Source organism: Periplaneta americana, chromosome 9 (genome assembly GCF_040183065.1).
Source record: "Periplaneta americana isolate PAMFEO1 chromosome 9, P.americana_PAMFEO1_priV1, whole genome shotgun sequence".
NCBI classification, from domain to species: domain Eukaryota; kingdom Metazoa; phylum Arthropoda; class Insecta; order Blattodea; family Blattidae; genus Periplaneta; species Periplaneta americana.
This window is the reverse complement of record NC_091125.1, coordinates 17726319-17754270: the sequence shown is the minus strand read 5'-3', so window position 1 is coordinate 17754270 and position 27952 is coordinate 17726319. Positions and strand designations below refer to the sequence as shown.

The 27952-nt window shown below is 37.5% G+C and overlaps 1 protein-coding gene across 1 annotated transcript; it reads right to left on the bottom strand.

The window, feature by feature from the left end:
* Nucleotides 1–439: 439 nt before the first annotated feature.
* LOC138705625 (BCL-6 corepressor-like protein 1) lies at nt 440–27952 on the bottom strand. The gene is made up of 5 exons (XM_069834226.1): nt 26389–27952; nt 24323–24505; nt 2060–2972; nt 1454–1852; nt 440–617 (listed from the first exon to the last, which is right to left on the bottom strand). Exons 1-5 carry the CDS (start codon nt 26546–26548, stop codon nt 440–442), a joined length of 1833 nt encoding a protein of 610 aa, XP_069690327.1. The 5' UTR covers nt 26549–27952.

Sequence of the window (27952 nt, the reverse complement as noted above, 5' to 3'; positions counted from 1 at the left end):
CCACCAGGCATTCCTTCTTCGGTGCCTACCTTCTGCTGGCATGGAAGCTGGCATGGGTAATGGCATAGGACCTGGCATAGGCGCTGACATGGAATCTTGCTCTGGTAGTGGTATTGGATCTGGCATGGGAGCTGTCATGGGTCCTGGCATATGATCTGGAATTGGTGCTGGTCTGGGTACTGTCATGGGATCTGGCAAGGATGCTGTCACAGAAGTTGGCATAGGTGCCGGCGTGTAATATGTCTCGTCATCTAGTACGGGACGTGGCCCAAAAAATATATATCTTAAACAAGACCACCAGGCATTCCTTATTCGGTGCCTATCTTCTGCTGGTAGGTAATTGGAATATGGTGGTGGCATGCGATCTGGCATGGGAGATGGCATGCGGGCTGGCCTGCGAAATGGCATGTCAAATGAAATGGGAGCTGGCCCACGAAACCTATATCTTAAACGAGACCAGAGGCTCATTGCTCTTGGCGTGGGAGCTGGCATTCCAGTTGGCATGGGGGCTGGCACGGGATCTAGTATGTGACTTGACATGGGAGCTGGAATGATATCTTGCATTGAAGCTCGCATGGGGTCTGGGATTGGTTCTGGCATGGGAGCTGACATGGTTTCTGGAATAGGTACTGATATGGTATCTTGCACTGGTAGTGGTATTAGATCTGGCATGGGAGCTGTCATGGGTCCTGGCATATCATCTGGAATGGCTGCTGGTCTGGGTACTGGCACGGGATCTGGCAAGGATGATGTCACAGAAGTTGGCATAGGTGCCGGCGTGTAATATGTCTCGTCATCTAGTACGGGACGTGGCCCAAAAAATATATATCTGAAACAAGACCACCAGGCATTCCTTCTTCGGTGCCTACCTTCTGCTGGCATGGAAGCTGGCATCGGTAGTGGCATAGGACCTGGCATAGGCACTGATATGGAATCTTGCACTGGTAGTGGTATTGGATCTGGCATGGGAGCTGTCATGGGTCCTGGCATATCATCTGGAATTGGTGCTGGTCTGGGTACTGTCATGGGATCTGGCAAGGATGCTGTCACAGAAGTTGGCATAGGTGCCGGCGTGTAATATGTCTCGTCATCTAGTACGGGACGTGGCCCAAAAAATATATATCTGAAACAAGACCACCAGGCATTCCTTCTTCGGTGCCTACCTTCTGCTGGCATGGAAGCTGGCATGGGTAATGGCATAGGACCTGGCATAGGCGCTGACATGGAATCTTGCTCTGGTAGTGGTATTGGATCTGGCATGGGAGCTGTCATGGGTCCTGGCATATGATCTGGAATTGGTGCTGGTCTGGGTACTGTCATGGGATCTGGCAAGGATGCTGTCACAGAAGTTGGCATAGGTGCCGGCGTGTAATATGTCTCGTCATCTAGTACGGGACGTGGCCCAAAAAATATATATCTTAAACAAGACCACCAGGCATTCCTTCTTCGGTGCCTATCTTCTGCTGGTAGGTAATTGGAATATTGTGGTGGCATGCGATCTGGCATGGGAGATGGCATGCGGGCTGGCCTGCGAATTGGCATGTCAAATGAAATGGGAGCTGGCCCACGAAACCTATATCTTAAACGAGACCAGAGGCTCATTGCTCTTGGCGTGAGAGCTGGCATTCCAGTTGGCATGGGGGCTGGCACGGGATCTAGTATGTGACTTGACATGGGAGCTGGAATGATATCTTGCATTGAAGCTCGCATGGGGTCTGGGATTGGTTCTGGCATGGGAGCTGACATGGTTTCTGGAATAGGTACTGATATGGTATCTTGCACAGGTAGTGGTATTGGATCTGGCATGGGAGCTGTCATGGGTCCTGGCATATCATCTGGAATGGCTGCTGGTCTGGGTACTGGCACGGGATCTGGCAAGGATGTCACAGAAGTTGGCATAGGTGCCGGCGTGTAATATGTCTCGTCATCTAGTACGGGACGTGGCCCAAAAAATATATATCTGAAACAAGACCACCAGGCATTCCTTCTTCGGTGCCTACCTTCTGCTGGCATGGAAGCTGGCATGGGTAATGGCATAGGACCTGGCATAGGCGCTGACATGGAATCTTGCTCTGGTAGTGGTATTGGATCTGGCATGGGAGCTGTCATGGGTCCTGGCATATGATCTGGAATTGGTGCTGCTCTGGGTACTGTCATGGGATCTGGCAAGGATGCTGTCACAGAAGTTGGCATAGGTGCCGGCGTGTAATATGTCTCGTCATCTAGTACGGGACGTGGCCCAAAAAATATATATCTTAAACAAGACCACCAGGCATTCCTTATTCGGTGCCTATCTTCTGCTGGTAGGTAATTGGAATATGGTGGTGGCATGCGATCTGGCATGGGAGATGGCATGCGGGCTGGCCTGCGAAATGGCATGTCAAATGAAATGGGAGCTGGCCCACGAAACCTATATCTTAAACGAGACCAGAGGCTCATTGCTCTTGGCGTGGGAGCTGGCATTCCAGTTGGCATGGGGGCTGGCACGGGATCTAGTATGTGACTTGACATGGGAGCTGGAATGATATCTTGCATTGAAGCTCGCATGGGGTCTGGGATTGGTTCTGGCATGGGAGCTGACATGGTTTCTGGAATAGGTACTGATATGGTATCTTGCATGGGAGCTGGCATTGAATCTATCATGGGAGATGACATAGGCGCTGGCATGGATGCTGGCCTGCGATTCGACATGGGAAGTAGCCCACAAAATAAATACCATAAATACCTTAAACAACGCCAGCAGCAACTCTTCGTTCTATTGTCATCTTCTTCTTCTGGTGGGTTCTGTAATGATGGTGCTGGCACGGGTGATGGCACGTGTGGTGGCACGGGAGGAGGCACGGGTGGTGGCACGGAATGTGGCACGGGTGGTGGCATGGGATCTAACATGTGGGCTGGGATTGGTTCTGTCATGGTAGCTGGCGTGGTTTGGGGTATTGTACCTGGCTTGTCTTCCATGTATCCTGGTAAGTCTGCAAGAAGCAAAATAAACTTGATTGTTATGCATGTGTCACTGCATTCACTTGCTTTCAGTGAATGACATAGACCTAGTAGTAAGGCGAGGATACGTATTCAACTGCATAATTTACTCTCCATTTTCAAGTCATACAAAATCATTTTGTACATGTTTTGAACGACAGTAGTAACGAATATACAAAATTAACTGTACCTTTTTTTTTTTTCATATTTCAGGCGTTCCTGTGTATATTAACTATTGAGCATGCTATGCAGCATATTTTCAGGACTTCATGGCATAAAGCTCCAAATTAGCATACTTGGTAAAAACAATAATAATCTTAATTGTCAGCACATAATATTTTTCTCTTAACTGTACTCGATGGCGGAAATTCCTTGCATATGCAATGTGGATTGGCAAAACCAAAACAATCACACTATGCATTTGTTCCATTGCACTACTGCGCAACAAGAACCATTTCCAAAGACATCTATCTACCTGACTTCATCATCATCCATACAAGTTTTAGGTCATGTGGTCTATTAGATCTATTAATAAAGAGTAATTTTCTCTCAAACTCTTTATGGGGCTTCCCAGAAATCTTTTCCCCTAAGATAGATAGTGAAGCATAGCTTTTGGGATTCTGCGGGATCTCATACATCGCAAACGTCTCATGCAATTGTTCTCATATTTTGTATGAAATTGAGTATTGATTACAGGCCGAGTTCTTCCATTACTTCATCGCTGCGCTTATGGTCTCATTTTTATATGATACTGTTCTTCGCATAAATCTTATTTAATTAGCTGTTCTTTCCCCTTAATATATTTGCCTCACTACCATAAGTCCATTCCTGTGGAGTAACGGTCACCTCGTTTGGTCGCGAAACCAAGTGGTCCGCGTTCGAATCCCGATCGGGGCAAGTTACCTGGTTGAGGTATTTCCGGAGTTTTCCCTTAAGGGAATAAGAGCAAATGCTGGGTAACTTTCGGTGCTGGACCCCGGACAATTTCATTCAGACGCTAAGTAACGTGAGATGTTGATACAACGTCGTAAAATAACTCAATAAAATAAAAAGAACTGCCATAACAGAGTACAGGGTTTGTTGAAGTCGTATTCTAGTGCTTTTCTGTACCAGGGAAGGTTTCATTACTCTATTGATCATTTACATAGTCTTGGAGTGTTTTACAGTTTTGCTCATTATTCTAAATAATTATCAAATGTTAATTTGTAGCCAATATATGTAATATCATTCGCTCTTTCTAAAATTTTGTCTTCCAAACATATTTTACTAGGGACAAGCTATTTTCGCCAGAAGGCGAAACTTTCTTTTTCTGTATTATTTCCATGTTATATTTTGCATTGATATTTTACTAATGTACTGAGTATTGTAGATCATTTTCTGTAGGTGCTATTAAAACTAGGTTATCCACAAATATTAATTAACATATTTTTAAATATCTGTTTATCTCCAAGTCTTTATATCGCATGGCTCTCCATTCCTGAATAATTTTTTTCGTGTGCATTATAAACAGAAAAAGAGAAACACCGCAAATCCGTTTCACTCCTATGTTAATTTCGAGCTATTCTGAGGTCGTGTTATTCATTTTGTCTAAAATTAAATTTATCCTACCTGACTTTAAAATCCCATAACCACCTTCTCCTGTTTCACTTATTCTCAGTTGGCATCTCTTTTGATAAGTTTATTCATACATACTAACATCTATGATCGTATCACGTGTGTAGGATCTTTGGGTATATCTCTAGGCCATGGACTTTTGTTCTGACTCTGTTTTTATTGTCGTGTGTTATAAATGGCTTGTGTTCATGTAATTGATTTAGATTTTATTTTAATGTTCATGATATTGGTGATTAAGGGTGTTATGAAACATGATATGCAAATTTCCAATCCAGTATATGCCTTCGTGACTGAGGGAAACCATGAAAAACATGAGTCAAATTGGCTGGGCACGGAGTTTTAAACCCAGAATTTTTCGAATATGGGCCTAAAACATTAACAGTTTTCTTTATTGCTTATCCATTTTTGTAATTTTATTGTTAGTTACAATTATAACAATAAACGTTACATTACAATAGACTATTAGGTCATGCTGTGTTGTGCAATACTGTCCAGTTGTGCAAATAAACGGTCTTCGGAGTAAACTTTGTTACTTAATCTTTCATCCAGTGTTCGCACTATGTAAGTTTTCGGGGCACTGTACTGGAATGTGACGCTTTTTAGATTGTAATAATGGTGAGGGTATACCTTGCACCAAAATATATGACGGTCTTTCTTCCTGGAATTGTAAACCCTCGTAAATCCCTATCTTCTTAACCCTTAGGCGCGTGGCATAAATACAATGTGATAATGACTTCAGGAATTGGCAACTCAGCTAAATTTTATATAAGTATCTATCTGTAGCATACAAGAGACGTCTAATTTGGGTCGGATGAGATCGGTCGAGATCGGTCGCGCTGTGAGGAGTAGAAATTTTCAGGTGTAGCTAGCTATATTGTATGTCGAGTTCTTATTGGCTACCATCGACTAGTGTGATTCGGAGACAAATAGAAATGTCGCTCTCAAACATTCCATGTGATGTCATAGAGAGGTCGGGCTTCGCGATCAGCTGTATGCTCTGTGCTATTGAAGAGAGATAAACGTTTCAATTTCGATTATAAAGTAATTCATTTCACTTATAGAATTAGTTACAAAACACTTTGACATTTCGACGGCTTAGTGTCAAAGGACACTATCGCCAAAAATCGACTTTCTGAATTATTTGTAGTATCATGTTGTACAAAGTAGCCTTTATAATAGTGTGAAAGTAATATGTCTCTACAAGTAATAGTTTTTTTTTTGTTTTTTTTTTTTTAAGATAGTGTTGTGTTAATTTAGACAGATGCTGAGTGTCAAACAACACTATCTAGACTTAGTTTTCTTTGACAATAATAAAATATAAACTAGAAGAACACTGAGTTGAGATAGTGTTCTTTGTCTCTAAATTATTTAACATTTCTAAGATTTTATTGGTGACACTTCCTCAGAACATACAACCAAGAATGTAATACAATCACCATACTGTTTATTGTTAAAGATTTGATAATTTTTTTATTAATAGAACACGCATTCTTAAATCAATTCAGTTTGTAAGAAGTTTACAGTTTGTAATAAACGTTCTATATCTGGACTGTACACCTTAATCAAGGTAACAGGGTTGATGAATTGGTATTAAATGATAAAACATAGGTAGCACAGTAAGCCTAAGGTTGCGGTGCATCCGGATCAATGATGAGCCCAAATGTTGGGGGGAGGGAAATTCAGGAATGCTAATGTTCAGACAGAAAACCTTTCATATTAACGTCATATTTTCAAAAATAATTTTAATATAGCTTTTCATAATCCCAGAAAGCATCAATGCAATAAATGTTATAAATATGATCACATGTCTGAACTTAAGAAGATAGAAACGGAGGCAGTTCGTCAGTCCCACATTGAAAGAAAGGAAGCAGCTCAAGTAAAAGAAAATTACAAAATTATGGCATCAGTGAACGTTCTTTACTTTTTTTAATTTTATTTCGAAGCTGTGCGCTACAATCCAAGTTTTAAAATGGAATGAGTGTTTTATAAACGTAGATTAGCTGTAGGCCTATATAATTTGACCGTGTATGTTGTAGCCAACAGAACAGCACAAAATTTTATATGAAACGAGATAATTGCAGAAAGGGAAGCTGCAGTAGTACCATCACGTCTCTTTGCTCAAATGAAAAAACTGCAGAATGGTAAAAGGTTCTATTTCATGTTCGATACTTGTGGAGGAATGTGCTTATATCAACCATGCTCCTCTACGCTGCGAATGTTTTTGACATACCTCAAATTGAACATATTTTTTTTAACCAGGACATTCACAAATGGACACAGTCCACGCGAACATTGAAAAAAAAACAACCAAACATACAGAAATATTTGATCCATCAGGGTGATACACTATACTTTAAGCTGTATCAAAAATAGAAGTGAAACAGAGTGATTTAATTATGTAAGAGAAATTCAGAAGACATTAATAAAGAACAAGAAAGTTGACACTAACGGAAACATTGTAAGATGGCTGGATATAGTGTGGTTCCAGTATCGGAAAAGTAACAGTGAACACTTATTATTTAAATACAAGTATGATGAAGAATTCCAAAAATTCAATGTACAAAGCAAGATTACACTTGGATTTAGGCTGGATAATCGTCAGCTTAAACCAAAGCATCAAGGAGCACTAAAAATATACAAGATTAGAAAATTAAAAATCTATTGCAACTGTGTAAACAGAATATTTTACCAGGAAATTACCAATTCTTTTACAATAGTTTAAAAATGGAGAACAGGAAATCGTAATATAAGATACAGTACTCAAAATGAAGAGCAATGAGTGATTATAAAATTAAGAGGAAATTTCAAATTTTTATATGAGAGGTGTAGATATTGATACTATTCAAAACATAAAATACTGAATCAAATATAATATAATATATTCATATTATAATTTTATTCAATGTCATTTAGGGCACAAATTCTGAGTTAAGTGTGTGTTTTCTTTTCATTACGTGCAGACAGACTTTTAAATGAACTGAATTTGTAGAATTCATTATTTTTTAAATAAATTGATCATTAATTGAATAACTTTTTCGTCCAAACCCTCATCAGCTGTGGTATATTAAAGTAACATTAGCAATATTTAAAAACACTGATGTTCTAAAATGCAATGTAAAAATGAAGATAACTTTGCTCTTTTATTATTTTATAAATGCACTGTTAAAATTATTATTTCAGATAATAGTATAAATTGATCTAATAATGATAATATTATGCTTTTATGCTGCGTAAATAATATTAACTGGTATTTTTATAATCTTACCGATATGTTCTAAGTTTAGATAATATTCCTTTATGAAGAAGAAGAAATTGATATTTGCTGCTCACCACAATAATTAAATTTATTAATTTGCATTGTCAAATAGCTATAATTTTTTATTAAAATGTTTAAATTCAATATTTTGGCATTTATTTTTAACACTGTCTACTAAATTGAAAGCTTCGTTAGTAACAAAGAACACTATCTCCAAAATGTGTTAATTTTTAAGACAATACTAAAATATTTCTAGAAAATATGTACTGTATTGTATTGTCTTTAGGTTTATATTTGATATATATACAGTATATATGATTTAAATTTTATCAACATATCTCTTAAATTAAAGCAGTAACAATAAAATGTACACAATTAAACTGTTTTTTGCCTCCCCTGTAAAGTTGTGATTTTGGAGTTAGTGTCCTTTGACATTAGGCGTCGATTTATTCTAAGTCTCAGATATTGTGTTTCTCTTGAAATGAATAGGTGTAGTGGTCTAATAAGTGTTACATACATTTGTACGCCAATTGCTTTTAGACCTACACTTCTAAAATGTATCTTATTTATAAGTAATAAGTAATGATTGTACAATAAAACATTAACGATTGTACTGTTGGGTCGAGTGAAATCAGTCGCGCATGTGTGATTTTGGTTCGATGCTTGTTTCCTGCATGTAAGGTTCCTATATTGTACTAACATAATATGAATATCCCCACAAAAAATTGATTAAATCCAACATAAATAATTAATATAAGAACATCATTAATAGTATGTTATGAAATACCATATAGGTCACTCACCATTTAAATCCAATCTACAAATGAAAGTGTAGATACCAGTTTTTCACTTTACACTGCTGAACTGTACTTCACTGTATATAAATCTTGCCACCCATAGATAATGTCAGGATAAAATGAATAAACTGTCTTATGAAGAAACGAATTTAACAAATACAGTATTACTAAATAACAAACAAACAACAACACTAAAGAAACATGAACTGTTCATATATTTTATTGATCTGTTTCCTTTCTTTGCAAAAGTGACAGAGAAATATTTAGAACTTCTTTGCGGATTGGCTTGCTCATATCAGATTTGTTTTTGTATTTCTCTTTTGTTCAAAACGGTCAGTCTGTCGAATAGTCTATCTCTGGTTAATTTCATGAGAGTTGATATGTCTTTGTCTAGTCTTCTTGTTTTTTTTACAGTGTAGGTATATGTGCTTTAGAGCACTACGTTGCATCCGTTCTATGTGCATATTAATATCTATACCACAATTATTTCCTATGGCAGCAGGCCCAACACACTACGTTCTTCATGCAGTAGTAGTAAAATATTAAAAAAATAATGATAATTCAGTATCACCTGTTAAATACTGAAGGATTCCTACCAAAAGTTTAGCATAAGTGTTCTCGTCATTTTCTGTGTGAAGAACTCGTAAATACTTGTATGTTACTGCCTGCTAGGTTAAATCGTTTATTTTATTCCTAATGTTCTTACTCCATACTTTTTCGATGTGCCAGGTGTAAAACAAGCGTTTATCGGGAGGGCCCATCGCAGTTACCCAAGCTTTATACAGTGCGATCCAAAAGTCCCTCCGCAGCTCCATTAGTTGTAGTAATCCTGTAGACAGCTGGTACGTAATCTTGCAGAAAGTTGACATTTTCCCATTAATTCCGGTTTGACAACCTCACATCCCCAGTCAATCATATGCTTAGCGGCCAGTGCTGCCACTTGAATTCTCTGCCTGGTGGATTCTCGGCTGCACCGTGGCTACAGAAGCACTGCGGAGAAACTTCTCGCTCGCACTGTAGTAATATCTATTGCCCAGGCACTTGGAAGTTCTTCATTCGCCTTCTAGCTTCCCGGTATAATTTAGAGTCCTAATCCAAAAAATTTGATGCCAAAGCTGGACATTTTCGTAAACCTTTATAAAATTCTTCTTTCATGTCACTCATGAAGATTTTGTGGCCAGGATACCAATTTCTTGTTTAACACAATTAAAAAACAAAAGATAGCACATTTTCATCTGTCCTATTAGATATTAAGAAAGTCCCTGGAAATCCCTGATTCATTTCATCAACTGTCATTATTGCGATAAGTTGAAATCCATAATCACCCATACCATGGGTAGGCCCTACCATCAATAATTGAGGGGTTTGCCGGAAAAAGGGCGTATACGTCAATATGGCTAAATGAGATACATGCAATCTAAGATTTTAAAACGCACCTGAATAAAATGTTATACACGCATGCAGCCCTTTCCTGCAGGTATGTACAGTACAATCAAAACAAAATTCCGCTATTATAATTAGCGAATTATTCACTACATTTTAAACCGTTTTTCCGAAGAAGGGCATATAGGTCTATCCGCCTTTCTTCCGGCAAAGCCCTCAATTATTACTTTCTCTGAGCCATATGTTTTTAAAATTTCTCCCTGGGCTTTGTATTATAAGAACAAAATCTTCTTCTTTCAAAAAATGTGCTGTCATGTCAGGAGCAGTTCCTTGTGGCTTATAATCAGGGAAAGGAAGTTCATGCCCTAAAAATGTGAAGAATATGTATGCATTTATGCCGTAAAAATTGTTGATAAATATGCTACAAAGTATTCATTATCAGTCTGAGATTATTTTAACAGAATAATAAGGTATAGGTAACTTACGTTTAGTCTATGGATTTTGAAATGCTAGCCTCATTGCTGAATGTTCCATTTATGCTGTTACAGTTCACAACTAAGCAGTGTCGTATGTTTTCTGTTGTCATTCTTTGCCTGTTGTCTCTAAGCATAGCTTTGTAGCGCGATAAATTTCGTTCTACGTCACAAGAAGTAAGAAGGGCTTGCACAAAAGCTGTGAGCTGTTCTACAGAACATTTTGTTGGTTTTTGGGGTGTTTTTCCTTCGAGAATATCTTGAATTTCTTTAAGTTGATAATATCCAGGGTTTTTGGAAAGAATATTTGCTGTTTTCTCATTCACTTTATCTCCTACATTTTTTTGGAACTGATGTTAAACTGGATATTGTTCTATTGAAATCTGCTCAAGACTGCAGTAAAGGAATACTAATTGCTAACTCAAGAGGCTCCCTATGGGGGCGCCATCGTTATGTTCAAAATTCATAAACATAAATTAGTCGTGTTTACAAGGTTACATATTTTTAAAAATGAGGGAAAGACAAATAAACATACATAATAAGCAGGTTCCCTGCATAAATGTTAAAATATGATGCTTTTATAAATAGAGGCAAAATATGCACATTAATGCACAATAAAAGTAATATAATTGTATTCAGAAATGTGTGATTCATGTAGATAATCTTTCAGCATATTCAAACAATGATAGAGAATAAATATGCAAATACATGAACTTCCTTTCCCTACTTATAATACAGAATACACTGATCACTGCTTTCTGTAACTTCCTGTATCCAGCATTACGCATCCCCTCTTCCGAAAGATTGAAGGCTTTCTCAGTATTATACAGTCCTTTTTAGTTAAGAGATGTACTGTTTCTAAACTGGATTCTGTGACAGAGTCTCGTATCTCATTCAATATGGTGTCAAATGGTATCTTGTTAGCTATCTTACTGGCTGTTTCCAGGCGCTGAGAAGAAGAGAGAAACCAATGGCCAAGGTCACTTCCATGCCCAACATGTGTGTCCGTAAATTATAACTTCCAACTCTCTTATTTTCATACTGGCCGGACAAAAAGCATTAATTTTTGCTGCCCTGTATTTGTATATATGCCTTTGTCTGTTTCACGTAGGCATGTAATACTCAACTGTGGTAACAGGAAAAATAGTGATGCTTAATGTTACTTGCTGTTTTCTGACACGCTCTAACTTACTGTATATAAAGTTTTCTCTGGTCTCCACTTCTGTGTTTTTCTTCCATTTATGAACTTCTTCTAAGTTTAGAAATGTTTCCGATTTAGTTGTGATATATTATGAATTTCATTATAATGTTTGAATCATTCATATTTGGTTGTTTCATATGAACAAAGAGAGCAATGATGTTTTGATACATTCTTACGCGTCACTGCTTGTAACTGATGCACCTGACTTTCGTGTTATTTCAGAGTTTGTTTTCTTGATTACTGAGCATCACACATTTCACATTTAAAGATTTTGTCACTTTTAAACCTATTATATACAATATTATGTTTTTTTTTTTTTTTTTTTTTTTTAATTTCATGCCTTTTAAGATTCTTCACATGATTGAACTGCGCGTCATAATAATCGCACTTGAAGGACTTGCTTACTTTCACAACATGCTTTACTGAGTTTGTACATTACGTTTATAAGAAAACTGAGGAACCACAAAACTTACATAAAAAGTATGGTTATTACTAGTTACATTATATCAATACACATCTAAATAGCACAAATAAATAGAGAAACAAATTTAACAAATTACAGAAAAAACACAGACAATTCTATGAGATTTCGAAGGCTGCCGCCAGGATGATGGCATTGGCCTACACGATATAGACCACAGTCTAATACGCGTATATATACACATACACGAGATGGCTCTTACAACAGCAGACGACCGATCTCGACCAATCTCTCCCGACCCATCAGACACGCAGAAATTGAGACTCCTGTTTGCTACAGCTAGACGCTTGTAAATTTTACCCCTTGCTCGTTTCTACAGTTAAGTGGTGAAAGGTGTGAAGGAAGGGCGTCATGTTTTGGAGCAAAGTATAAATGTAAAGGTGTCGGCTTTATATGCAATGGAGTCATTCCACGTCAGACCGGACAAATTTTTGATCTCATATTTTTAGAATTGTTTGAAACTTCTTGTATGCTTTCTAAGGGTAAAAATAAGAGACCCATATTATTTTTCTTGGCCCCAGTTCTGGTTATTTTGAGATCTATACAGCATCAAAATTATTGAAAAATTGTACACATTGGCATATACAAACATTCGTTTCTCCCATTATGTGTATCGTATGAAATCGAGGTTAGTTTCATTTGGAAGGTTAAATATCAGGCTTTTAGCCTGTGTATAATCACTTTCCATTTTTATGTATTCACAGTACTTTATGCCATAATTATTATATAGGTTAATTTTGTTGTTCATAATCTTAGCAAACTTAGAATACCATTTTTAAATTATCAGCATGTTCTCCATTTAATTATGTGTAAGTAGACCAAAATTTCATAGTGGAAAAGCAATAAATGACAGAGTAAAAAAATACTAAATAAATACGCGCATAGAGCTCTGTTGCGCTCTTAATCCCTTGTAGCGGCACACTGTTAACTGTTGGCTGAAGTCTGGCATGCGACATCACACTGGCGACTGTCAGTCCTCTTTGTTTATGTCTGGAGAAGATTGGCTGGGATATACAATACCATACCTAATCCAGGTCCAAGGCGGAATGAATTCTCTTCAGTTTGTTCCGAGATTTTCAAACGTTAGGGCATTAATAACACTGTACTATAGTATTACCGCGAGTGTGTGTGGCGTAGTTTCTGTTATTGTTTTTAGTTGGTGCAATTAGTGTGTAGGCTAATCACAATGAGTAATAACAGAACCTAGACATGATCAGTGTTTTAATCCTTTCAAAATAAGCAATCATAGTCGTAGGTTTAAGAAAGGGAAATTAAGGTGCGTGACTTCCAACATGCTTAAAAATTGAAAATGCAACACATTAAGTTGTCGTACAATCTTAGGATTTGTGAAAATTGTCGTAAGAAAATTTTGTTAATGTCAAATATTAGTGAATCAAGTGCTGTTCAAACCAGCAGTGTTGATATCTTAGGCGGTTCTAGTGTCCAGAACATTGAAGAAGAAACAACAGGCAATTCGGAAATTGATAAATAATTCAGAGGTGTCAGAGGTGTCAGTGACGGACATTGATAATTTTAATGAAAGTTTGATGTCAAGGGTGAGACATCAATTAAGAAGAAGAAATTATCACAGAAGAATTATCCCTAACAGAAATATCAGAAAATAAAACAGACACATAAGGAAAAGATTTTTCGCGTTGAGAAAAAAGGAAGTAGAAACAACACCAGATGAGAAGAGTAGCGGTGACATAATTAATAAGCTACCAGAGTGTTTCGGAAACACTATTGACTTCTGTCAATACTATATATTTGAAGAGTGGTCATACAGTAAAATTAGGGAACACTGTGATGCATCTAATCACATGATCAGTGTTGCAAAAAACTTAGCTGCAGAGAGGGGAATTCTCTCAAATCCAGAATCTAGAATTGGATAAACTTTAGACACATCCATAGTGGAAAAAGTACTTAATTGACCATTACACTAATAATGATATAAGTCGCATCATGGCGAGAAAGTAAAACTTCGTTTCTGTAAAAGAAGACGGCCACAAAGTACAGAAACAGAAAAGATTATTGTTATCAGATTTAAAAGAAACATTTTGAGCTTTTAAGGTTAAATATTCAGACATACAAATTAGTTTTTAAAAATTTGCGGAACTAAGACCAAAACAATGTGTGCTTCCTGGAGCGAGTAGTACTCATTCAGTCTGTATGTGTGTGGTCATCATGAGAATATAAAGTTGTTAATTGATGGTGGAAACATTGCGAAATTAACAGCCAATCTACGACTGAGAAATTACAAAGATATGATTTCACAGATTGTATGTAACCCTGTATCCCTTGAATTTTATTTTTGTTCCTTCAATCGAACAAAAAATTTGACAGAAATAAAAAACATCAAGGTTAAATTTCCTTTATATTTGTCCTGTTTGAAGTGGAATGACTCAATGAAGATATTTGATGGCCAAGGAGGTGGAACTCCATGCCGAAGATAACTCCCAGATCTTGTGATAAGAAAGTAATTATAGAGGATTTCACGTTAAGAAAAAAGCATTGATTATAGGCCTATGGGTCTTGCCTAATACGAGCGCTCCAAAAGTCGCTCACATTAAAATTATGGTGTCTATATTGAGTAATGCAGTTGGAAAGTGCTATCGGCTACCGCATCATGGGTATTAACAGCAACAAACCTTGTCGTCATTGTGATGTGTATGTATACACTGACGCTTGCAATAGTTCTTTGTTTATTGCTCGGCAAACATGTCGTTTTCCAAAGAGCAACGAGGTTTCGTTGTTGAACATTATTTTTCCAGTCGTCCTTGTACACGTGTTGTAGACGAATTATCCGGATGTGGTAGTGCCCAACAATTCGACCATAACGAGAGTAATCGTCAGTTTCAGGGAATGTGGATCAGTTGCAGACAAGAAGAGAACCGGGAGACCGGCCATTTTAACTCCTGCTAAACTGGCTGAGGTGAGAAATGTGATGGAGCGTTCGCCTTCAAAACGTTCGCGGAGACTCTGAGCTCCACTCTTAGAGTTCATGTGGAAGTGCTCAGAGAGCGATGAAGCGGTTACATTTTCGTGCTTATCATGTACGCAGTGTTCAAGAATTCAAGGAGCCTAATAAACAAAATCACGTAGTGTACTGTAGCTTACATGGTTGCGGTCATTAGTTGACAACCATGGAATTGCAGAGCTTGACCGTGTGTTCTTCACAGGTGAGGCGTGGTTTCACCTTAGTGGTTACATGAACAGTCAAAATTCTCGAATTTGGTCCACCGAAAATCCACATGTGTTCCATGAAACCCCCTTACACTCTAAAGAAATTGGAGTGTAGTGTGCCGTTTCACGTCGTCGTATAGTGGGCTCCACTTTCTTTGAAACTACAGTGCCCAGTGTTGTGTACATAGATATCATTATATAGTTTATTGCGCTTCTTGACAGTGATGAATGTGATTGTTGGTTCCAGCAGGACAGTGCCATATGTCACACATCTAATGAAACCATGCAGTTTTTGCGCGAGCTTTTGGGTGAGCGTATCATTTTTCGAGGATTGTAGCGTCCATGACCTCCTATTTGACGTCCCCAGATTTCTTTATGTGGGGTTATCTTAAAGGAAGGGTATACAAAAACAGACCGCACACTCTGGAGGAACTAAAGAGTACCATAACAACGGAGATTAACAACATCAGTGTACGCGTGCTCAAAAAAGTGGCCGCAAACATGGTAAAAATAGTTCGTACATGCCACTGTAAGTATAACACGGTACATGTCATGAACTGGATGCGCGGTAGCAAACTCTGTCTCTGGCGTCAGCCGTTGTACAGACCGCTTATTTAGTCCTGACAGCTCAGCGACGCGAAAGAGGGGAAAAGTTCCGGAGTAGAGATAAGGGCGAGCGGTCGGTAAAGGAATGCAGTACAGCTTAATTGTACTGGAAACATGCCGCTCCACCGCACGCATGACATCCCGATCGCTTCGAAGGCAAGCGAATGAATAACCCATACACCCCTTGGCGTAACTAAATGGATTCGCCTGATCTAGGCGCACATTTCCGGCGACTGTCAGGACTAAATAATCGTACTGTACACTCCAAGTGGCGGGGATTACCAGTCTTACAGTAGTTTGAGGGTTTGAGTGAAAATTGTTTGTTTTTTGTGTTTGTAAATAGTGATTGTACATATTTTTGTGTTAGGTTTAATAGAGCTACTTCATTCTGTACATACAAGTAAGTTTCATCATAAGGTCATTTGTTTTAATAATAATTTCTGGAAAATGTTAATATAAATAATGTTTATGCTATCTTTCTCAGTCAAAATATGTCCTACGACCGTATATTGCATAACTGAAATATAAATTTAATTGGTCTAGTTCTAAGGACTAACATTATGACGTACTATTGAAAGTAGCTATTGCGAAAACAAAACAAGAAAAAATGCCTTTTGTATGCGCTATTGCTACCTGCTCAAACAGCCTACAACAAGGATTTCTGCCCGCGCGAGTATCACTTTCCACAGATTCCCTAAATAAGATGTGCGTAGGAAAAGATGGGCATATTTGTGTAAAAGGGAAGATTCTTTCAATGAAGAAAACGCAACAGTCTGATCTTATCATTTTGGTGAAAATTATTATGAAAGGGATCTTAAAACGGAGCTTCCAACTTTGAAACATAAATGGATATTACGTGAATGAGCTGAACCCCATCTAAATAGGCCTATACCGAATTCTAATCCCGAATCAAATAATGATCCTTCAGAACGCCGGACCCAACGCATGGAGAGGAGAAATAACAAAAAGATCCTAGAAAATGTGTTGGATTCCAGCGTCTCGAACACGGGAGAAAATTATTGTCCTGCAATTAATAATGGAAATGAACAAGTGTTCACTAATCCTAGTATCTCTGACACGAAAAAATTGATATTTTGAAAAAAAAATTGTTGAAATCCGAAAATGAGATGCTTTCGGACCAAATTACAGAGCTAGAAGAAACTTTGAAGGAATTAAAACATGAAAATATGCACTTAGAAGCCCGTATTAAGACTTTTGAAAATGAAAGTATTAAATTATCCTCCATTTTCAGTCCTCAAAAAAATCCGTGTTAATAACTAGAAGAGCAGTAACTTGAAGGGGGAAAAAGTCGAATATGTTGCTGTAGCAGTCACGTTACGAGCTCTGTCTAAAACGCCTATGATTTTAAAAGACAACTTAAATATCCATTACCTTCTCCTCGAACATTACAAAGGCATCTCTTCACCATAAAATGCATGTAGGTTTGATCTCTTTTAGTTTTGAGATCTCAAAATATAATATAAATAATACGATTGACATGGAAAAAGACATAATAATAATAATAATAATAATAATAATAATAATAATAATAATAGTAATAATAATAATAATAATAATAATAATAATAATAATAATAATAAATGCAAGTGCAGCATAGCATTTCTTACGACAATACATTTGACTGTTTAGCAGGCTTGTGTACCCACGGGGCGTGAAACGCTCGCGTCAATTTAAAAATATCGTGATTGCTCCACGCCAGTTCCTTCTTGCTGGAAAGCGTGGTCCGTTCACACGGAAGGACAAAGTAGTCAGTCGAGACGTAGCCATGGTTAGTTGCTGAAGAATGTATGGCAGGGATCGGAGAAAATGTCATCGTGATCATTAGCAATAGTGCTGTCGAAGGGGCAGCGCAGTAAACTGTCTTTGCTTCACTCTCTCCCTTCCAATCAACTCCCCTACAACTCCAGTACACAGACATCTATCAGTGGATACCTGATTATATTAGATTTTCTTTCTCAAAACCTTCAACGTCTGTTCGGAAACGTGTGTTTAAGGAAGAATGGGAGGAACAGTAGGTGTGCATATGGTGACAATGTAGACGCCTCTTCTGTTCTAAAATTATAATAGACACTTAAAAATCAAACATCTAGCGACATTACGACACGTCATAAGATTATCACGAAATCATAGGTAAGCATGAACATATCCAATGTAATTGTAAACGGAAATGTATGCAGTAGAAAATAAGCATACAAATAATTTTCTTTTCGTAGGGCTAGACGGAGTCAAGCAATTAAAATATAGAAGAACGAAATTCAAATAACAGTTCCAGTATTAAATTATGATGGAACAAACTGAGTCAAAGAGAACTCCATGCAAGTTATATTATTGCTTTGGAAATTGCAAAATAAGGAAGGGGGGCTATCAATTAATTTCAAGAAAATAAAATACATGGTTGTGGGTAGTCGCAGCAAGGTAAATTTAGATACTGGGGATACAATAGAAAATTCTGAATCATTCAAATATTTGGGTGTTACCCTCAACAGTCAGGCCAAAAGTGATGAAGATAATAATAAGATTGGCCAAGGAAAGCGGGCCATAAGACAATTAAATACACTCCTGTGGAATGACAAGGTAACAAGGAAAACTAAGACAAGTATATATAAAACTATAATAGAAAGTATATGTACCTATGGATCTGAAACTTGGGAAATGAGAGACAGGATGAAGAAGAAATTGTTGGCTCTAAAAATGGATTACTGGCGCCGTAGTTGTCAAGTTTCGAGGATGGACCACATTAGGAATCAGGATGTCCGAAATATAATGCAGGTATCAGGAGATATCTTACAATCAGTGGAAACTAAACGCCTGATATGGTATGGGCATCTCCAGAGAATGTCAGCCGACCGCTGGCCTAATAAGGTCTTCAACTGGACTCCCCCGGAAAAAAAGAGAAGAGGAAGGCCAATGAAGAAATGGAGCGAGGAGGTTCAGGAGGATATGGTCTGCAGGGGTCTACAAATGGGCGATTGTCAAAACCGGAGTACCTGGAAGTTGAGAAGCGGGAGACGGCGACAGCCGTAAAATTACTCGCAATACATACATACAAATCGCAAAATCATTGAAGTGCTAAAATAAAAGACAATTCATTAAAACATGTCAGAATAAAGTTGCTAACATTATTTGTCCCGAATAATCTGATGTTTTTAACAGTATGAAATTATCCACACAGACATTAAAAAGGAGGATAAGGGATATTGAAACACTAGCTGAACGAGAAATAAAATCAAAGATGCATGAACAGTGGTCTAATCTCTCGTTTCAGGTGAAAACACAGATATTGATGCAGTATAAATGGTAATGTTCATCCGCGGAGTTACGAATTATCTCTCTGTATAAGAATATTTGCTCGATGTCATTACACTCGAAGGAAATACAATAAGAGAAAAGTTATGCCAAGCATGAAGAAAATATATAGAAGAAACGAATCTGAACAGAAAGTAATTAGTATCTATAGTAACATATGGGACTCGAAATACGACTTTAAAAAAGTCTACTAGGTGGACTAACGTGATATTAAGAGAGCTGGAAATAAGTGAGGACATTAAACGTTGTCATTGTATAACACACCAGACTGGCTTAGAATTATTTAAAATGCTCTCCATAGAAAATATCTATAGTATTATCATAGGTTGCCTGCCGCGACCCTACATAGCCGCTATGTTTGTCTCTACATTCGATATATTTCCGAACAATTTTTTTCTGAACGAAAACTTGTAAAATCTAAACAAAGATCGTGACTAGCAGACGAAAATTTACGAGTTGTATTAAGAGTGGCAATTTGTGAAGTATTTTCCTAGGTTGTTGTAGCACAGCAAACATAAAGGTGAAATACAATACAATCTGTTCATCTATAAAACAATATTGTGTAGTCTACGTCAGATGATTGGGTTGAGAGTCCGCCACTGGGATCCGAACGGAGTGCTCTATACTCCTCGACTAATATTACATCTTACGTACTGCGGCTTGCGTCCAGTGATGTCATCGCGAGTACAAAATTGCCGACGGCTGGGTTATATGTTCAGTTTCAGCGAATGAAATCGTTTCTTGCAAAGAAGAAAACACAAGAGAAGGAGATGGTGGGTTAGGCAGTGGACACTACAACGCAAAGCTTTGGGAGCTTGAAGATTTATTGAAGGAGAACTTAAAAATCATCCTGAGGATTTCAAAAATTCGTTAAGAATGACAGAGGTACAATTTGAAGATTTGTTTGAGCGAGTTCGACTTCTTATAACAAAATATGACACAAAAACTGTATGAAACAAACAATAACTGCCAAAACAGAACTAGAATGTCACTTGAAATAGTTTATTTTCATTAACCAGGCAGCTTTAGGTTTGTAGATCTCATCGGTAGACTTTTCTGATCTCTCACTCTCAGAAATTTTCCTCATTTCCTGGCAAAAAACTTTTCAAGTTTTTAAATTTCATTATAAATTCCTTCGGTCCAAATGTTGGTATATTTAGGGTAGCAGACATTCGTTTATCTGCTGCTGCTTGTTTATCACGATCCCGATACTCGCCCAATGTTGGATTGTACAGAACATGTTTTATTTGATACCTATAGTTCCAAAAATTGTATTGTATCACTCTTACTAAATCTAAAAACAAAGCTAACAAGACATCTTGCTTCACTAAAGCCAGGCGGCTTACGACTGAAAATCAAACATGTTTGATCCCGTCACGACCGAATCGTGAGCTTTTGACGTCACCGGCAAGCTTACTACACCGCGTTCACATGGATAGTGGCTTACGAAAGCGTACTTGACAGAAGCGTTTCACGCCCCGTGGGAAATTATGATACGCATTCTTATAGATAATATTTTACGATCCGACAGCGCAGTAACCCCTGCCATTCTTCATACTGCTGTATATGAATTGAAGAATATAGGCCTAAGGATGAGAGGATTCGTAAATGACATGGGGCCGCGTAATATGTGGATTCTGTTAAAGTTGGGTCGTGTCCAAAATAAAACCCAATTTCAGAATACTAACGTTCCTGAAATAAGTATATGGGCTTTTTGTGATGTGCCACATGCGCTGAAATTCTTAAGAAACGATCTTCTTGATAGTGGTTTTGAAATTTGTGAATGAGAATACATTTTTAAAACTTCTGAATTACAACAAAAGAGATCTGAAATACACATACAAGATACAAAATGATCATTTAACTCTGTGTGGAATGGAGAAGCAAAATGTAAGAAAGGTCGCAGAAGTTCTTTCTAATACAATATCCAAAACCATTTTGCACCTTATTCCCGAAGAAAAGCATGCATCAGAATTCATAAAATGTGTTAATGATGGATTCGATGTGTTGAACTCTAGCCAGCCACTAAATATAATTTAAAGATCATCTACGGCATAGAAACTGAAAAACAGGATCAAGTTTAAGATTAATTATTTCAATTGTTCAACTTAATGCGTGTAGTGGTGAGAAAGTTATTTTGCCATTTCAGAAAGGATTTTTTATTTTTATAAAGAGTGTTCGAGGTCTGTTTGAGGAACTGAAGAGAGACAACTACAAGTATCTTATGACATCTAGATTAAATCATTTCCGTCAGTAGCTAGCTGTTTCCAGCAAGATAGACCTATTCTTATATAACAGCTTCATGTCAGAGTTTTTAATTTATAGATCCTAAAGCACAGTTTAGGAATCACAACACAACTTTTCTGCTCCATTTTATAGTTTTTCTCAGAATTGAATAGTAGAACAGATATTGACTTACTCTGTGTACATAATTGTTCTATTGAATGATGCAAGAGAGCTTTCACACAGCCTCCTCTAGCATTTTCCTTTCTTCCTAGTGTCACCAAGTACAAAGTGCTGGCCATCCTAACTCCTCTCTTCTTTCGTATTTCGAAATCTAAAGAAGACGCCATCCTCCCTATATAATACGCTCTCTTCTACTGTTAAATTATTTTCATCTTCAACGAAAGATTTCGGAAGCTCTCTGTTGCTTCTTATTGTACCGTAAACCCTTGTCTTTCTTTCAAGAAAATGCCGTAGATAGAAGTTCGGTTCCAGAAAGTGTATATCGTGTCTATTTCTAATCTCTTTCCTTCAGTAGCATATGAGTATATTTCCATGTTACATATACGTTGTTATGACCTCACTTACCATTCTCACGAGAATGCCGTGTTTTACTAATTTTCCAGAATTGCATGTCCATACTCTTAGACGGCTTCTCTAAAGAATAATTTCCTCATTCAGGGACAGTTTCAACTGAAATTTTATTGACGGTTTGTGAATGTGTCTGTACGCTATAAATTTTTAGGGGAAGGAGGGGAGAAGGATCCAAAGGTAATAAGAAACTTCCTATTCAATAATATGTTACGACAATTAAAAGCCTGTGACTTAATCTACAAAAGTTGACATATGACAAAACAAACCCTTACGTAAAACCAGAAATCTCCGTGGCCCCCGACACCTACAGCTGGCCACCTAACTATGGAGATTTCCGTAGCCAGACGCCAATGTTTTAAGTAATAGTGCTCATTGTATTTTGCTGCGTGTATGCATATATTATAGTGTTACTGTTTTCCTCCGTTTTTAATGCATGTCTGTGGCGCGTAAGCTTTCACACTTTGTACAACGGATGACGTAGAGAAGGGCGGGGCTTGCCTCGTAGTCTGCGCGTGGCGAGTACCGTGTTATAGCCTACCTACCGTGGTATAGGTCTCGCAAGTAGAGAATACCGAAGGAAGGAATGCGAATGAAACAATGCGATAAGGAAGAGCGGCGAACAGGAAAGGTCATGAGATAGATTAAATGATATTCAAGAGTACAGTCGGAAGAGAAATGACATCTATAGAATGAGTCTTGCGTTATGATAGTTACATCACGACTTTAGTTTGTTCCGTTGCATGTGAATACGTGACTTGTATCGCACGGTATTATTATTTCATTCATAAACATATGTTACGCGTTTAATTAGCTTCAAATTTTTCTCTTGCTACGTTCTTCATTTCCACAACTGTGTCCTCATATGTTCATCTTGTTGGAAGAGACAGTACTTCAATCGGCCAGCATTTCTCGCCCCCTCGGCGTGCCTACATACACACGTCAAAACAGACAGCAACGCCACCATTGCTTTTCGGTAATCGTTCCTTGCGCGAGCTATACATGCGTTACTGAACGGGGCTGCAATTTTCAGCATATGTTGTGAAAAATGATGTAACTTAAGTTAAACCTGATGTAAGTAAATGTAACAAATTCATCTTTATAAATATATGTGAACGTATTAGGACATAAATACAGACGGTATACCAAAAAAATTGTTATAATAAGGTCTACCCATTTATTCATCCATAGAAACCTATTAAGATGTGCGCTACTTTTGGATCGCTCTGTACATTGTACAAGCTATGTGATAGGTAGACGTTTCTATGGCAACTGGTCATTTGATGGAATAGCCCCATATGTTCAATGCTTTTTTCTTAAAGTGAAATCTTCTATAGGGGATTCTAAATAGACAGAGTAATTAAATAACATTATTTCATGATATGAATACTAAGCTTTAGGTTGTTCCATGTTAATTTATCTACGTAGGCCTATTTCCATGATTTCAATTTGGATTAAGTTCAACAATCCTTTGATGATTTTTCACAATAACATGAAGCTTCAAAATTCAGGTTTCTCAAAACTTTAAATTTTGAGTTGTTTTCTTTTCTAAATGGGCCGTCGATATTGTATTCCTCCTCTGACTGTCTGCACACTTGGTTAAGAAACAACGATTTAAAAATATGATACGATTATATTTACTGTCATATTAAAAAGCTAGAGAATTTCATGTTAAAATGTTTAATGTTCTTGCTTTCTCTCAAGAACCTAATGTATTTTAAACTTCAAACATTTAAGAATAGATTCTACGAATTGTGACTAATTCAACAAGTGAATCGGGCGACTAGTGAGAACTGGTTACATGACATCTCTGGATAAATGCCATATTCGCTACTAATAAGAATTCAAGTCTCCTGAACTTGTGCACAGAGTCCGTAGATATCCAGAGTACCACAATCCTTTGCGCCGGAAAACCGACAAATCAGTCATTGCAATTCCAGCGCAGCGCTCGCTATTTGTCGTATATGCTACAGTTGTATAGGAATGAAATAATATAGTCTAAGTCAGAATCAAATAACCTACTCTTAATTTTAAGGGCCATGGACACTGCCTAAATTGAGCTTTACTTTAAATATTCCTATCCCAAGAGTGTTGAAATGGAATAACAATGGCGGCCGATTAGCTGATTGCGCTACTCTGGGTATCCACGAGCTGCTTGTGCATAGCTGAAAGCAATTGTATACTTCGGGATGTAAACAGTTACTGTACCTTCCCGGCTATCGAATTGGAAATAATGAAGTCCAGCCTCCAAATTCTTCAGATTCTGCGGGTCCCCCTGCCTGACTCTCTTCTCCCACTCCGCATTCCAGTTGTTAAATGCCCGCTGTTGGTCGCTGCTCGAAGCCTCCACCATCATCGGCGTTTCCATCTTGTCATTTTCTTCTTGTCGATCTAAAAGGAAGTGTAATTCTTGGTTAAAATCTTCGTAATACACTGATTGGTAACTACGAAGAGGATAAATGGGTAGCTACTGTCCAGCCGAATGCTTATGTCGCATCCCGGTTTGCCCCAAACGTTTCTCCTGTCCTCTCTGTAAGAACTAGTGGATACTCTTCTCTGCAAATATTTGCTGTACAGAATTGGAAATTTACGTAGTATTATACAACTGTTTAAAATAATTTAAAAGAAAGGGCACGGTTAAGTAAGTAGGCCTAACTGCTATGTGATTTCCCCTGTTTGGACGACCCTGCGAAATAACCACTCGGACGGACAGTAGTATGGTAACTTGTACGTCTCCAAACTATTAAAAATAAGTGAATCATAAAAGTGAAGTCTGAAAAGGAATCAAAAGATGAATCGCATAGTAACTGTTACTTCTAGTATAGGCACAGTATAACCTAAAAGAAAAATACATTCAGGGAACTGAAATGATGGAAGTTTAGACTTTCATTTAAAATGAAATTAATTTATCCATATTCTTTTATTCACAGATGGCTCCTAAATGTTGTGTGATTGTGTACCAGCAATTACCAGAGTGCTATAAGTGAGAGTGTTATGTTACAGTTCTCAAATTTCCAAATGAAAAGGATAAGTTATGTGGCTAGAAGCTACTCGTATATCTCGAAGTGTCTTCACGTCAACAAAGCATTCAATTGTTTATATTAAACACTTTGAAATATAAGAATTAGACACGGATTATCATTTAGTTGTATCCCCTATTAGAATACCATAACCATGGAATAAAAGAAAGAATAAAAATTTCAAGCAAGAAAATAATAGGCTTAGGTCTATATTTAAAATAGATTTATTGAGAGATAGTAGTATTCAATGGCTTTATGAATGTAGAATAAAGGAACACCTTCAACAAATCAAAATTTCAGGAAACATAGAAGAAGAATGAAATAACTTTACATATATTTAAAAAAGGCTGCATTTGAATTTAGTGCCCTAAAAATTATAGGCAAAAGAGAAAAAAAGGCATACCAAAATCGAATGAAGATATCAAAAATGGTAAAGGGGAAGCATATCTCCGATTTTTACAATAAAAAAACTTGAAGATGAAATAGTACAGTAGAAAGTGGGCAATTGCATTGATTAATGCACAAAATTGCTTTATCCTCGCCAGATATGCAATAGCTTCCTCTACATAATCTGCGGTCTTTAACCGTAACAAAAAATACATTCAGTCATTCAGTCATTCATTCATTCATTCATTCATTCATTCATTCATTGTTCTCCCAAGTCCAGGTTTTCCACTGCAAACCCAGCGTTCTCCAATCTTTCCTATTTTCTGCCTGCCTGTTTGTTTCCTCATATGATCCATATATCTTATTCTCGTCTATCATCTCAGATCTTTTTCTGCCCCCAACTCTTCTCCCTTTCTCCTTTCCTTCCATTGCATCCTTCAGTAGGCAGTGTCTTCTCAGCCAATGACCCAACCAATTCCTTTTCCCCTTCCTGATCATTTTCAACATCATTCTTTCTTCACCCTCTCTTTCCAACACAGCTTTATTTCTTATTCTGTCTGTCCAATTCTCATGTTCCATTCTTCTCCATATCTACATTTCAAATCCTTTTATTCTCTTCTCTTCACTTCGTCGTAATGTCCATATTTCTGCTCTACAAAATGCTAAACTCCATACGAAGCACTTTACTATCTTTCTTAGTTCTTTTCCCAAAGGTCCGCAGAAGATGTTCCTTTTTCTATTAAAAACTTCCTTCGCTATTGCTAGCCTCCTTTTGCAACTCCCCACTATTTTCCCACCTCCCTCCTGATATTCCCATCACATCCACTCTGTTTGTTCTTATTGCTTTCTTCAAATTTTCCAACTTACCTGGCTGCAGAGTAGCTCCGGTTCCAGTTGCAGTCGTCAGTCTTCTTTCTTCTTTTTCATGTTCTGGCATGAATCGTCCTTCTCCTGTATCCCCCACCCGGACATCCGATTGGGGGGATAGTTTACGTCCGGAATTTTTTACGGGAGAAAAACTCATCATGCAGTTATTTGTAATACTATTCTTCTTGGGATAAATAAATGCGGAAGCTTCCCATTGCTTTCCGCACACCACTCTCTCTTTCGCATCTTAAAAGATCCCAGGGGGCCCCAGCGTGGAGGTGAGGAGAGTGGATTTGACTAATTAGGCCCTCCGGACTTCACCGAAATTCACCACAAGGGTTAAATATCAGTTCCATCAGGGTTTTTGACCCGATCAGAGACCGGGAAATCCCAATTAGTCTTTGCCCCCCTTATTGAGTCTAAAGCATTATGAAGGTCATCGATGTGAAAAGGCCAACTAAGATCCTTATCGAACATGATACCAAGAAAGTTAGGCTTCCAGGATGATTTATGATTAAAGTTATGTCATTGAAATACTAGATATGTGAAATTAACATTATTACCTACTAAGAAATAAACATGATGTTCTGGCTACATTAAGAATAAAATAATTAGAACGACACCATTTTTAAATTCACAAATACCATTAATTATTAATTTTCAGTTTGCGCAATACCTAGATGTGAAACAGGAACAAGATGAAGTTAAACTTATGTGAAGATTAAAGAAACTAGCACTTCAATATTATTAATTTATGCAGTGATAAGAGAGATTTTGAAACAAATGCTGTGTGGATTGGGGGCACACAGGTAGGCTTGGGATAATTTGTATTGTTCTATGAAAGCCCCTTGAATCTTGGTGTCCCTGAGTGAAAATATGTCTAGCAGAGCTCATATTTGAGTGGATGAGAAATTGCATGTGAAAATTATTTTATGTGCTGTGCACTTGTCTTTGGACTGACACTAAAGACAGGTAGGTCCAAACATTGCAAGTCATCATGATGATCAGCACAAACACAACTACCGCTCAGACAACACTTTCTATAGGTTATGTTTTGCAGAATTCCCCAGTCTTAGTATTAAGTATTCATGTTGTAAATTCGTGTACGTTACACTGTTTAATATGAATACTGGAATAATCTTACTCTCGCTGTTTGTGTTTGTTGTGTACATCATAAAAAGCATACTTAAAATTACAGCACTTTTCATTTCCACGACTGATCCATTAAAGTTACACTAAAATGTTAACCAGATTGAACAGGCGTTACAAAGAGCGAACAGCCCGTCTCAACAAAATCGTAATAAAAAAGAAATATTACGCATTCTCATACGCACTAAGTACTTATTCTACTCAAAATTCTTTCATGGAGTGAGTCTTCATGGGAGTCCACCTGTATCTAGGCAACAATGTCACACGACTGTCCACAAATAGCATATAGGGGTTCTTGTTTACTGCGCATGCGCAGTGTGTTGTAGGCGAAACTTATACAATAAGGAAACTCCAGATTTTTTCCGTATCTGTACATACTCGTAGATCTGTGTTTGTAACAACTGGTGTTGCCTAA